The sequence below is a fragment of the Cheilinus undulatus genome, linkage group 5 (assembly GCF_018320785.1).
Source record: "Cheilinus undulatus linkage group 5, ASM1832078v1, whole genome shotgun sequence".
Classification (NCBI taxonomy): Eukaryota; Metazoa; Chordata; class Actinopteri; order Labriformes; family Labridae; genus Cheilinus; species Cheilinus undulatus.
The window spans coordinates 24,891,123-24,906,332 of NC_054869.1; the positions used below are offsets into that span (position 1 = coordinate 24,891,123).

Below are 15,210 nucleotides of genomic sequence, written 5' to 3' on the forward strand. Positions count from 1 at the left end.
GTTGGAGCATCTCATTTCTGGAGTACAGTTATTCAGACTGATGAGGGCTGTATGAATGTGGAAGATCAACCAGTAAACAGTAGTCTGATTTTTCTGTGTCTACTTAAATGCCCTATCTGTTTTCCATGCATGTATCAAAAACCGTTAGGTTTGTAGCTGAAAATCAGATCTTAATCCCCATTCAATCAAAATTTCAGTTGGCCTCTTTCATGTCATTTGTATCACTCTAAGGAATTGTCAGCTGCCAGAAAATTACTAGTGCAGCTAAAAGAACAAGAAAATCATGATTTTTTTTTCAGTGATTTAAGTCAAGAGGTTAATCTTCCATATAATCTTGATTCATCATTACAATATGAATTATTTCATGACTTTTTTATGTTGATGATTATGGCTTACAGCTCACAAAAATCCACTATCTCAAAATATTAGAATATCGCAAAACATCAGTTTAAGAAAAGGATTTATAAAACAGAAATGTTGACTTTCTGAAAAATGATGCTCATTTATGCACTCAGTAATTAGTTGGAGCTCTTGCTGCACAAATGACAGCATCTGTTCAACGTGTCATGGCCATCAGTCTCTGGCGCTGCTGGGGTGTTATGAAATCCAGGTTGCTCTGATAGCAGCCTTCAGTTCGTATGTATTGTTGAGTCTGGTGTCTGTCATCTTCCTCTTGAAATTTCTCCTGAGATTCTCCATGGGGTTCTGGTCAGACCAGTTGGCTGTCCTATCAAACACAGTAATACCATGGTCAGAGAAACAGTTTCTGGAAGTTTTGGATTCATTGTGGGCAGGTGTAAGGTACTGGTAAAGGAAATCAGTATCTTCATAAAGCTTCTCAGCAGATGAAAGCCTAATGTGCTGTAAAATCGCCTGGTAGATGGCTGACAAATGAAATGCAAAGTTTTCTTTCATCTGAAACTGGGACTTTGGAGCACCGAACAACAGTCTGGTTCTCTGTCTCCTTAGCCCAGTGAGATGCTGATGATGTTGTCTGTGGTTCAGAAGTGTCTCAACACCAGAACACGACATTTGTAGCCCATCTCCTGAACCCGTCTGTGTATGGTTGCCTTTGATCCACTGACTCCAGTCTCAGTCTACTCCGTGTGAAACTACTCCAAGTATATCACAAAACATCAGTCTTGAATTTGCTTTGTTTAACAATCCTCTGAAGGCTCTGTTTTTTTTTTTTGTTGATTTGTATAAAGTCCACAGAATTTGACCTCCTTTTACCACCAGGAATACAACTTTTATGCAGCACCAGCCAAGAGTAGCAAACACAAAGTATCGTTGAATTAAAAAGCAAAATCAGGTTTGAAAGTTGTCCTTATGTTTTCATATGTAAAACTGGTGTAAATAAACACCTTAAGCAGACTTCTAAACTACTATGAGTAATTTATAAGGATTTGTGTAGGAATGATGTCATCCAAAGCTTTTGATCCATATAAGCCTAAACTATGATCCCTATAAGCTGTTTCCTCTGCTCAGGCTTGTTATGAAAACACTGCGTTTAAGAAATGAAACTTAAATCTGCAGGCATCTGTCAGGCACGCAAAAACTGACAGGCATGCAGTATACCTAATGTCCCACTGTTCTTCACTCTGTGGGAGACGTGGCTGTCCCCAGAGGAAGGCTCGTGTCTACAGTCTGACTGTAAATCCTCTTGTTTGGTCAGATGGACGCTACAGGAATGACGAGTTCAACCCTCTGACCACATGTGTGTCCACTGCAGGGCCATTTGACCTGGGCTCATTTTGATGAGATTTTTTTTTTTTTTTGTTCAAAGCAATCCACTTTTGAGTTGGATCAAACATCCCCTCAAATTGGATTATATAGATTACTTAGAAACTTGGCTCACATAGAAATGGGTTTGATTTTCCCAAAGTCAGATAAGGTGAGCTGATAGTGCAGTAATGCTTTTTTCTGAGTTACATCTACAACTAAATGTCCTCTTTACTGGATTTACCTGCTTTTCTCAAAATAGCGTGATGCTTTATTCCTTTGATTATCAAAAATGGGATGTTTTACAGATATCTAGTTACCTGGAAATAACAGTAAATCTGTAATACCTAATCATTAAAGCTTTTAATATAATTTCATTGTTTTGTCTTGTAAACTGCCATGAAACTTACTGAAGTATATTCAACTGATTTCATTTTAGCATTCTGACTGGATAAACTACCTCCAGCATTGAAAGATGTATTTGTGTGTCTTTCTAGACATGAATTATTGTTAGGATGAGTTAATCTCCATTGACTGGCATTTTGTTCAACAATCATGTATCACAGCCCGTCAAATCCTCTGCCTCTCTTTATCCCTTTGTCTTGTTTTTATTTTTTCTACAAATAAACAAATATGACATTTTTTGCTAAGACTAAGATAATCAAGTGTATTTGCTGTTCTTGACATAACATGGGATAAAAACACCAGTCAGGAACATTTTAGGCTGCTGATCATTCTGTTGTAATTAACGGGACATGTTCTTGAAGCTGCAGTCTTCACTGTAATGTTTTACCTACTTCTGTCCACCTGCGTCATCTAATTAAGTTTGTTAAAGGATAACTTTTAGTCAGACCTTAGTCAGACTGTAGACATGAGTGGACATGAGTTTGTGCCGTCATTTTTTTACCTCTGCACAGTGTACAGAATATTCAAGACTGTGGATATTTCTTTTTACTTGGTGTCCCATGACAACTTTTTTTTTTGTGGTAATTCTTCTGCTTTCTTGAGAAAATGAGGTGTTTATTATCCTGTGACTTTGGTCCTTTGTGATATCTTTTTTTAATTTGTGAGTATGAAGGAAAAGTTTGAACAGTGGATGTTGTGAATGGGTCAGTAAGAACTGATAAAATGTTTTCTACCTGAACAAAAGTTCAAAATTCAATTCAAAATCTTGTCATCCCTTCTCCAATCAGCTATAGTCACTGTTGATATCCTAAGTAGAGATGCACTGATTTCAGAAATCAGGGCCAATACTGATACCTATGTTTAAAATATCAACTTAGCTGATGCTGACACCAATACCTGTGCTTATGTTGGAATAATGTGGACTGTTTTTGTTTGTCCCTCTCTAGAGATGTTCAATAGGGTTCGAAGTCAGGGCTCTGGCTGGTCCACTCTAGGACATTCACAGTGCTGTCCCTAAGCCACTCTCCTGTGTAGTCTTGGTGTTGTGTTTAGGGTCATTGTGATGTTGGAAGGTGAACCTTTGACTCAGTTTGACGTCCTTAGCGCTGCAGAGCAGGTTTTCAGTGAGGATATCTCTGTGCTTTTCTCTGACCAGTCTCCCAGTCCCTGCCGCTGAGAAACACCTCCTCAGCATGATGCTTCCACCACTATGCTTCACTGCTGGGATGAAACTGGGCAGATGATGAACCGTGCCTGGTTTTCTCCAGACATAACATTTAGAACTGAGGCCAAATACTTCAATCTTGGTTTCATCAGACCAGAGAACCTTGCTGCCCACAGTCTGAGAGTCCTTCAGGTACTTTTTTGCAAACTACAAGCAAGTCTTCATGTGTTTTGCACTAGTAGAGGCTTCCATTTATGCGTTCTGCCATAAAGCTGATATCAGTGGAAAGCTGCAGTGATGGTTGTTCTTCTGGAACTTTGTCCCATCTCCACACAGGATCTCTGGAGCTCAGTCAGAGTGACCCATTAGGTTCTTGGTCACCTCTCTTAATAAGGTCATTCTCCCCTGATTGCTCTTTTTGTCTAGGCATCTAGCTCTTGGAAGCGTCCTGTTTGGGCCAAAATGTTTTCTATTTTAGAGTTATGGAGGTCACTGTGCTCTTTCAGGGCAGCAGACATTTTTATTAGCCTCCCCAAAATCTGTGCCTTTCAACAATCCTGTCTCTGAGCTCTGCAGGCAGTTCCTTTGACATAATGGCTTGGCTTTTGCTCTGATATGCATTGTCAACTGCGAGGCCTTCAATAGAGAGATGTGTCTCTTTGCAACTCATGTCCACTCAATTTAATTTACCACAGGTGGACTCCATTTAAGGTGTAGAAACATCTCAGCACCAATCAAGAGAAATAGGAGGAACTTGAGCTAAATTTCAAGTGGTCAGTAAGTGATAAGATTCCTCCAGTGGGTGGATACCCTCTCAGCAGACAAAACCCTAGAGGGCACATGTCCAACAGCGGAGAAAATGCAATTAAGTGCTGTTATTTCCTCAGTTTAAAGTCCATTTTCACAAGCATCCTCCCTTTTTTTGTGCTGGTGCTGCATCGTGAGGTGCCCTTTTTACCATTTTTGCCTCTGCCCCTTCAAACATCCTAAGTCCACCAGAGTGATTCCAATGTCAAACTGATACGTCCTTAATCCTAAGATTAGATCAGATTGTGAATATTTAGATTTCTTTCATAACCAAACACCTTTTCTGCAAAGGCCAAACGCTGCCCTAGAGATTTTGTCTTGATCTGGCCAAATTACCTGACAAGTTCTTATTTGATGTGATACACTACTGAAAACATGTGACTGTACATTCACTACACCTGCAGTATTCATTTCATTTTCAGTTTTCTCTCCCAGCTGTTATTTGTTAGATTCTCACCAGAACCGGGCCACCTCAGCTATCACAACAAAATACCAGAGCTAGATGTTCTAGTTAGAAACACTGCTTTCAATGAATCCCCCTCTGGGTGTTACTCTGCATTCAGCCCGATCCCTGTTCTCTGCCTGTGTGCTTGCTGCCCTGCATACTGAATGTCAGACTTAGTGGCATGGAAAACATTTCCTGTATTCCTCAGTGATCCTCTCTTTAGTTTGAACGAGGTGATGGGGAGCTGCGTTATCATTGCATGTACTGTCACAAACAAAAAGAGTGCTATTAGATCCCATGTAGTCTTTTACTGTGCACAGTTCTTCAAAAAGGTCAGAGAGGGAAGGTATTTGTGTAGGATGCATGTCAAGAGTGGGACTAAACAGGCCGTTAGTGGCAGCCACACTAAGCTTTCTGCCGGGCAGCGAGCATTCTTCCTCCATCCCCTATCCCATGAGCCTCTGCTGCTGGGACAAAGTCTTCTTTGTATGCCCATGGCTCTTGGCTAGAGCACACAGAGCTTTGAAATTGCGTTTGAACGATGGGATTTTCATTTCTATCCCTCCTTTTCGTGCTTGCTCTCACCCCTCTTTGCTTTCACTCTACACTGAGCTTCACTCCCCTAACCCTTCTCACCCTTCTCACCCCCCAGCTTTCTCTTAGCAGCTACTCAAGTGGGACAGTATTGCTTTGACACCAACACTCTGCTTGTTAACAGCCTCAGTTTTTGCTAGAAAGCATAGAAAAGAGACATCAGTTTATCATGCTGAATCAGATAATCTATGGACAGAGTCATAAAGTTATCCATGCTTACTGTCATTTAATTATTGATACTCATTTCAAGGTTTTTAGTCACTAGAGTGGCCAAATTACAATCTCAAATTCAACATAATTTGAATGTTTCATGACAGGCGTCTTTACATAAAAATGACTTGTTTTCAATTCTTCTCTGCTTACTATTTAATAATAAAAAATATATTTTTGTACAAGTGATAGTTGTTAGTTATAAATAGAACAAACATATAGAAAAACTATTGAAAATAGCCAATTCAGGCAGTAAAATATGGATGTCAGATTTTATCCTATTGTGACACTGTAGTACTGCAGTGTCTGACGAACCAACAGCTGGAGATGGTGAAACGACAGTGGACATATTTTTTCTGTTATTCATTGTTACACCAGTGTTTGTGCTTTCAATGTTAAATCTAATCTGACACCCCAGATAGACTGCTTTACATATCCATGGAAGGGGATATTTTCACATCAAACTGGGAAAATGCCCATAGATGGTTTTTGGAAAGTGCAAGAAAAACAAAAACTCGAAGGGTGACTGCAGAGTTCTGTTAGTCACGTTCATCATGGGCCGACAAAAGTATAAGGCGTTACAGGTGTGCACCACCACTGAGGAGTAAACTACTACTTCTATGTCTTGTCAATACACAATTCTTCACTATCAGTGCAGCAAGTTGGTCGGTTAGGCACTAACTGAAGCTGGTTAGGTGAGAGCAGAAATATCTTTACCGCTTTCAGAGCAGTTCTAAAAAAGTCCACTTCTGACAGAACAAGCCATTATACTTTACAGTCTTTCAGCCTGTTCAACTATAACCCATTATGTGTGCTGATTCACCACTCACTCATTCAGGTGACTGACACATCAGCTGGAGTCCATGGGGGATGGAGAGGAAAACGGTGAAACAGTTAAAATAGGAAATCTTCAGAAACCTGGAGATGTGAACAATACTTTGGATTTGTTGCACAAAAAGACAAGAATGTAACAGTGAATTGTCAGCTGTGCCACGGCCAGAAACAATTCTCCACCATCATGAAATCTACATCAAATCTGTCTAAACCTCTGCAAAGGCAGCCCTATGGTAAAGAAGACCTCAAGAGCCCAAGCTCTAGATGACTGCATGATGCTGACACCTACCAAGCAGCCGAAGCTCGATTTTCAACAACAGCTACAGGTAATCACAAAGGCTGAGATAAAAAGGCTTTTGGCAGCCTATGTAAGGGTTGCTGCAGATCCTTGAAAAGTCTATAATAGTCTATAATTGCAGTTTAAATTTAAGGCCATAAAAAGTTTTAAAGTCTGATTTTTTTTACCAGTGAGAGGTCCTAATTTTAGCAGGCACTTTGAGTAAGACTTGTCCTTATCCAATCTTTGTTTTCTAGCCATCCTTAAATGATTTTAATAATCGTCCCCCACCAAGTGTTGCATAAATATTCTCTCTAATTGAGGAAATTCAGTGTTGGATGTTCTAAATTTCCCTGAGGAGGACACCACCCCCTCTCTGATTATGTCTGACTCACTATGAATAAATACTCTCTGTACTGTTGTGAAACACTAGTCCAGTTTTCTAACAGCTGAACTACCAGGTTGCCCACTTAAAAATTCTTGCACCCACTTTTATTTTTACAGGTCCTTCCTAAAAAAATTTGTATTCTGCTTTTCTAAGAGTTGAACTGTCTAGAATCAGATCAGCACTAACACAAAATTAATACAACTAGTAATAACTAGTTACTTTTAGCTGTGACTAAGTAATGTAATGCATTACTTTCCTTAGACAGTAACCAGTAGTGTGTAATGGATTACTTTTTTGAGTAACTACCCCAACACTGCCAGTAACAAGGGTATCGGCGGTGAAGATGAGAGACAATGGAATCTGGCCAACACTATCTTGCGTCAGGAATTCAAGGAGGAGAGATGAGTAAATGATTAGACATTTATTTTAAGTAGATGTGATATTGAATAAAATTTATTTTACATGGAAGTGATATTGACATATTATCAAAGTCTTTGCTGCTTGAACTCTACAGAGGCATAGCCTGTTTTAAAGGTGACTGCCATGAGCAGCACCAAGATCTATCCCCCCGTGGAGTCCAGACACTGGTGGGGATATCAGAGAAACTTTATAAACTGTGAAGATGGGAGATGACCAGATGACGGCTGATGATCATGGAATGAAGAGACTGGGCAAACTGGGAAGCCAGGGGTTGATGATGTCGTCCTGTAGACTTAGCCATGATAGGGAGAGGAATGGTTGCACGCAACCTTGTCATGAATGAACTGGTGCTTCAACATGTGTGTGACAGATGCACAGGTTTCTCACTGATCCATAAAAGTCATCACCTCAACCCTGACTCTTCCCTACTGCATTCACATATGAGCTCAACCCAACTTTAACAAGCAGTTTCAGCAGGGTGCTGGCAGTAGTGCTGTGTGATTTGGTAATAATGTACAATTGTAATTGTACTGAAAAGTTTTACGATTACAATATAATGCATAAATGGTATTGTGAGTCTGCTTGTTTGGTTAATGCAGAAAATAAAGAGAATAATGATAGTGTGTATTTCCCAGCTCAAAACGTACAAATAGTGTAAAAAGATGGTTTAAAAAAGTGCAATAGCGGCACTAACATAAAGTTAAAGGCCTTTCTGCAGGCATTTTTGAACCTTTTAAGAACTTGATACAAAAATTATTGCACAGCCTGACATTGCAGTTGCGACTGGAGTTAGTTTGATTGTGCAGCACTAGCTGGCAGGAAACAGTCCTGGTAAAAAAGGGTGAATACTTGGTTGCATGATTTTCATAAGTTTTGTGCCGATGTGATGTCACCAGCTACTTTTTCATCCAGCTATCCAAGTGCACCTGCCCCCCAGCAGCACCATGTTGTAGTTTCAGCCTAACATGTTTCTGCCAGTTTCGGAGTGGCTGATGCTCATGGGCGAGGTGCCAATTACAGCCGTGAAAGTAACAGGTGCTAAAATAAGGACGAAGGGGTAATTCATTAAAGTGCTTATAGCACACATCCTGCTGTTCCAGCTCTGAATCAGCTCTTACCTTAATCTTGTCAGGGAAAAATGACTATTTAGCTTTGATAATTATTTTATTATAGGTAACATTTTCTCAGATTAATCAATGGATGGTCTTATAAAATAAAACACACTAGCATGCCTTTACTGGGGTTTATTTACCTGTTCTTTTTATTAACTGTACACACGTTTAGGATATACAGCTCTCTGTGTTTGAGGCTTTCTCCTTCACTTTGCATTATTTGCTTGTGATTTAGCCAATATAGGTGCTTGAAGCTTGTTTTAACTGTTGACTGTAATCAGAGTAAATCTCAGCGTTTACGTGTGTCAGCTAAATGTGTGAAATGCACATGTACATTATTCCCCCTGAGGTGTTATTAAACAGGTTGCAGTGACTTAAGCTAGTTGCAGCTTGGGTAAACCTGAGTGTTTGTATGTGTATGTGTGCCAGCAGACAGTTTATCCCCTCACCCAGTAATCTTACAGCTACTTGTCTGGCTCGAACCTGCTGTTGTTGTTATTGTCCTGAATAACACGCAAAGGAGAGAAACTGCATGGCTTCACCTTCTCTGCTGTTTAGTCACTTTCATCTGGCTGCTTGAATGAATGGATGAATGACTCAGTGTGGTGTCTGATATAATGCTATGTATTGTGCAGATGTAGATAACTTGCCAAAGAGCTCAGTAAAAGACTAAACTCTAAGCTTGGCTAATATCCTTCCTCTGTGATGCAGAGGTATTGATAGGCCTGATTTGAATAGAGATTACAGCTTCTTATTTCTTTTCTCACCATTTGGGAAACATGAAGAGAAAGACCAGAGACAAGAAGTGGAAAGACTTTGTTGCTTCCTGTGTGCCTCCCTGTGAGACTTGACATTCTGACAAGTTGAGTGTTACTCTGTCAGAGCAATGTTTTGTTTCAATGATGGTTTTTATTGTATGCTTTTCTAAGGACTGACAATATTAAGGGGAAAGACTGATACTTTTGATAAAAAAGTGTCTCTTAAATGACAATGTAACTGAAGAAATGAATTTTAGATACCAAATGTAGCCTACATGAAAGACAGCCATAATCCATGGTTAATGGTGCAATAATATTAGAAACGGTTATCAGTCTGATCAGATCAGTCAGTTTTTATCACTCTCTTCTTTTTCTCTTCCACTGATGTGTTGTACTGCGGGGACTAATGCCAGTTCTGGTAAACCAAACTTTTTTCTTACTCTGACCATGAAATTAAGTCTTTATTCTTCACTATTTGAAGAAGCTGAAGCTTGTAGGGTTGTCAGAATTTTCAATACTGCAATACTTTTTCAATACTACATGCTATTAACAATACAGTATCCATTAATTTTATGCTTGATAATACCAAAGTAAGAAAGTTTTAAAGAAACAACAAATTAGTTTGTATTTTAACCCAAAGATCCCACAAGTGGAGATAAAGAGAGAGAGAGAAAGGATGGATGATCAAATGAGAGGAGTGCTGGTGTCCTGCTGCTAAAACAGAGTGGTGATACAGATAGAGAGGTTAGTTCCTTATTATTATTTCAAGTTATAATCACACTAAAAGTTCAGGGTTTTGTTTGACCGATGCTGGATGCATGCCTCTCTGCCCTACATCACTGCCTCTATCCTTGCTAAATGTTTAATTCACTCATCAACGAATGCATTTATTAAGTCTCGCTAGTGCCTCATAAAGATGCTCGCATTATTATTAGTGCTGTTACAGACATGTCTCCTTGTCCCTAAAAGTTTTCCTTTACATCCTGACCTGCAGACAGATGACAGCCTCACAGCCCTGTACAAACACTGACACACATGAAATGACCTAAAGAGACTTCTTACGGAGCGTAGAATCACAACATGCTCTTTTTCTAGTTCATTAATGATCATTCAGAGGAAATATTTGATGAATGTTTGATTTTAAAACAATGTATTAATTCCTGGGAACACTATGCCACATTTTGCTGTGTTCAGTGAACCTGTATTATTTGCAAGTTGAATACAGTGTTAATTTTGTTGACTAAAACCATGACCTCAAATGTTCATTGACCACCTTTTTGTTCTATGAGGAAGACCAGACTAAGGCTGGCCACACACTATAGGATTTGAAGCCTGATTTAAGGCCAGATTTGACTTCCCCAACGATCGTGGGATGGTTTCCCAAGTAAAGGCTCATTGCAAATGATTATTTGTCTCAATCCTTACTGTGTGGCATCAACACAATTAATTTACTGCTCAAAATCAGATTGTACCCAGACCTCAAACTGTAAAAATCAAACTCCTGTGGTATTTATGATTGTATTTACAAATGCCTCTAACAGAATACCCACAACATCCAATAAAAACGAGCAGACTGAGTGGCGATAGCTTGAGATGCTCCAGTGACTTCCTGTTGATGTTGCTGTGTCATGTTGACTTAAGAAGAGAGGGTACATCCAGCTTGTTATCAGGGAACAGTTCAAATACCTGCATCTCTGATGGTATGGGGCTGCATTAATGGCATTGCATATGCATCAGGAAAGGCACTATCATTAATGAAAAGTATATATAAGTTTTAGAGCAACATATGCTCACCCAGACGTCTCTTTCAGGAAAGACCTTGCATATTTCAGCAAGACAATGCTAAACTACATACCATATCCATCACAACAACATGGCTTCACAGTAGAAGAGTCTGGGTGCCTAACATTTGGTGCATCATAAAATGAAAAATCTGACAAAGACAAACCAGGACTGTTGAGCATCTAGAATAGTACATCAAGTAAGAATGGGACAATATTTCCCTCCCAGAACTCCAAGAACTGGTCTCTTCACTTCCCAGATGTTTAAAGACTGTTGTTAAAAGAGGAAGCAGATGCGTCATAATGGTTAACGTGGCTCTGTTGCTTCTTTTTTTAGATGTGTTGCTGCTATCAAAGTCAAAATGAGCTAATATTTTTCATGAAATGGTAAACTGATATGTTCTATTGTGAATAAAATATGAGTTTATGAGATTTGCACATCATGCTTTCTGTTTTTATTTGCATTTTACACAATGCCTAACTTTTTTTGGAAATGGAGATGTAGTTGTTAGCTTGAATTCCAGGGGGGAATTAACAAATATTTTGAAATCCATCAATGAGCAGCTGATTGTCAGTCGGTCATCCCTTTTTTTATGATTCATAGTTTATTGATTTTGAATTAACCAAACCAACAGTCTTGGACAGTGACAACACACTGTAAAATACCAACACACAAAATGAGAAATCAAGTAAAAGCATTACCCAGAAAAGCATATATAATATAAATAAAATGTATATAAAAAGGGATATCTCAATAACTTAACAGTGATGCACAGACAGCTTGAATAATGCTTCTTCTTTCACTAAAAATGCTACTTTACAATGTTTCTCAGTTATTCAGACAGTTATGTAGTTCTCGATTGTTTATCACGAGCTGGTAACATCAGAGGACTTGAAAATAAGTGGTAATGCCCCCACTTTGAATTGTAGTTCTCCACCCTATCCAAGAGTCTATAGGATAATCATTCTAAGGCAGCCTAGAGATGTATACCAGTAGGATGGAGTAGGCACAGAGGAAGTTTTTCACTCCCTCACTAGAATTTTCCTCCCTAGCATAAGGGTGGCCTGAGTCCAGCTTGCAAGTGGTGGAGTTAACTTTTTCAAAGCAGTGGGGTCTCCCAATATAAACAGACTAGGGGTGAAGGGGATGTCCTGGCCAATAATTTCCTTTATAGTAATTTGTATCCCTAACCAAACCTCATTGACTTTTGGCCAACTCCATAGCCTATGTTCAAGAGTACCTTCCTTGTGTCAGTCATCCCTTTTAAATGAAGACATAGCCTCATTTAAAAGTTAAGCTCCTACAATTTCATGACATTGCAGATTCAAACCTTAAGTAGAAATGGGATGGTTTCAGGTCACCTTATTCATATCCACAAGTAGATTTGTTTTGCAGCTCACAAGATAGCGACATCCATTATGAGACATTAAAATAGAGGAAAAAAAAGTATGTGAACCTCACATTAGAGAGGAGGAAAAATAATTTAAAACCCACTAAAACTAAGTTCCACTAATCTGGGTATATAAATGTGAGAAATACAACCAATAAAACAAAAAATGACAAACAAAAGGCCTCTTGATTTGAGCTAGAGTAAAAATACGTTTTGGACTTTGATAAATTAACATGTATGTGCAGCCACTGCTTCAGTAGTTCTGTTGATGAAACATGCAATGGTCTTGTGTGGTCATTTGCTGATGACATAATTATCTTTGTGTAGTTTTCTACATGCATGAGCCTGCTTTCATGAAAGGAAGAAGGAATTGTTTGTGGGCTGTCATGCAGAGTTCAAATATTGTTTCCACTCGTTGGAACGGTCTAAAATAGTGTCTGTCGTTTCCAGCATGTTTGAAAAGCACTAAAAAGTTGAATCCATGTATTGGTCCCGTTGAAATTCTGTTTGTGTTGCTCTCTAAATATTCAAATGAGAAGACAAGGGAAAGGAAAGCCAAGCCTCAGTTGAAGAATAGGCCAGTTTGTGAACCATTTCCTAATTGTTAATGAGGGGCTCCAGGGCAGCTTGCCAAGGCTGGAGGGCCAATGGTGAAGGCCTGTTTGAACAGGGGGGGCAGAGAGGGAGAAGGGGCTAGCTGTGGGGACACTGTCACTGAGGGGGGACCCCTAAACCCCAGTAGCCCCCTCCTACCTGGTTCGCCAAGTGCTGGAGCAGGCAGCTGAGAGCGACTGTCACTTCCACCCGAGACTTTAATGAGAGTCTAGCAGCATCTTTGGGACTCTGGTGAGCTTATGGTGCTTAACGACTGCTATCCAAGGAGCTAAACCTGGGTCAGCTGAGAGCAAAGGGGGGCCACTGAGTTTTCAAAGATGTCAAACAATAATAACAATCAAGAAGAGAAGGAGGAAAAGGAAGAAGACACTGAGGAGAAAGAAGAAGAGGTCATGGTGAAAATCCCACCACCTCCACCTCCTTCTGAGGTCAACGAAAAGTGTCCAGCTGAGGAAGGGACAGCGATGCCCAAACCTTTGCCCAATGGGCACCATTTTCAGCCTGTGAACCGCAGTATTTTTACTCTTTCCACAGTCTCACCAGCAGCTGAGAGGATTCGTTTCATCCTTGGGGAGGACGATGATGGCCCAGCACCTCCACAGCTCTTCACTGAGTTGGATGAGCTCCTATCAGTGGATGGACAGGAGATGGAGTGGAAGGAAACGGCCAGGTAATGATTTGATCTCAACATTTTTGGATCTCTCTCAGAGTTTAGACTTTATAATGTAACAGTTATTTGTTTCTAGAAATCTCTTTCATTGTCCTCACTCAGTCATTTAATCATGTCGTCCAAATGGTAGAAGTCCTCTACACTGCTAGAGTCTCGTAATTTTTATGTTGATGATAAAATGAACCCAATGACAGCCACTGAAAGTCAAGTAACGGCATATACATTTGCAAGCTTCTTCTTCTAACATCAGGGACCTTGCTGTGTGCTTTGAATTTGGAGCAGCATGAAAGGCGAGCACACAGTGCTCCACAGGTTTCTCCTGTGTGGCCCACTAGTGGGATGGGACGGGACAGAGATGGGATGATTGTTTATGCATCATTAGCGTGGATGACTGAAGCTCTTTCAGGGGGAAACTGAATCCGTGGGCTGCTGTTTGAAGCTCCAAATGAGTTGATTTATTATATAAAGTCCCTACTGAAAGATGATGCATTTTGATTCAATGTTGGATGAATGAAATTCACGGGAACTCTTCTGAAAAATTGTACTTTTTGGGTCTCTCTGCCTAAAATGGCCTTCACTTTTGCTCCAAGTTAATGATACAGAATCTAACCATTAGAAGACATGTGAGTGCAGTCAGTCAAAATACAAATCATTTTAGAGAGGATTGTGTTGTCCCATACACTGGATTTGGGAATTATGTATCTGATCTTGTCAGGGCAACCATCTGGGCAAAAAACACCTAAAAACAACTGTTAATCTACCTGGGATTGTTTTTCATTATACAACTAGGTAAAATCAAGTTCACTGTCACTCTTCAAATGTATTGTATTGAGTGCACATGGGAATAAAACTACATTTTTATTAGTTCCTTAACTAAACTGGATCACAGCTGTGCAGGAAGAATTTATTACTTGTCTTTCCCGAAGAACCCTTCGTAGAACTGTTTTAAGTGTTTCTATGCTGGTTGCACAAGAGGAAATAAGAGATTCATGCATCTTTAAATCCCAAATGTATTAATCTGCACATAGCTGCGGAGATTTAAATCCAGCCCAGTGTCTTACAAAGTGCACTCAGGGACTCCAAATGAATAAAAGATCTGAGAAGTGCTGGGTAGTACTGGCTGTTGGCCAAGTGCAATGTTGGCAGCCAAACTGGCCAAATAACACGCTGCTATAGAATCAACTCAGTACCAGTTCAGTTTCTTGTCTCCATGACTCTGAGGGAGGGAGGAGGGGGACTGATTAAAAGAATACATGAAGGGAAAAAAGGCATGACATCAGTGCTTCCGCTGACATTTCTTGTTACGAAGTGTCCATTTAAACTATAACTTCTGCTAAGGGGAGTGCCAGCACCCCATGCAGTACTTTTAAACACTAACCCTCTTTGAAAATTTAAACTCTCCCGAGCAGAGAAGAATCTGGCTTCAGACCTCTAAGGTTGGGTGTCTTTGGCTCATCTGTCACAGACCTTGAGCCTTGGGCCAGAAGTGACGTCCTAACCCTTTTTGGGTTTTCCTTAGCTTGTGGTGTGTTATTTTTTTGCTGGGTGCCTAACCCTCGGGGGCCTAACCTTCACCCTCTATGGGTTTTTCTTAGTTTGTTGTGTGTTTAATTAAA

The 15,210-nt window shown here is 39.9% G+C and overlaps 1 protein-coding gene across 4 annotated transcripts in view; it reads left to right on the forward strand.

Annotated features, from left to right (window-relative positions):
• The window catches only part of slc4a4a (solute carrier family 4 member 4a), an 86,431-nt gene that overhangs the window by 30,830 nt on the left and 40,391 nt on the right, over positions 1 to 15,210 (forward strand). For 3 of the 4 annotated variants that reach the window (XM_041787464.1, XM_041787465.1, XM_041787466.1), the window contains exon 5: positions 13,459 to 13,594. In XM_041787464.1, coding sequence (XP_041643398.1) covers positions 13,459 to 13,594 — 136 coding nt within the window. Of the gene's footprint in view, positions 1 to 13,091; positions 13,595 to 15,210 lie in introns of those variants that run through there. The other variant, XM_041787469.1, reaches the window with a different exon arrangement.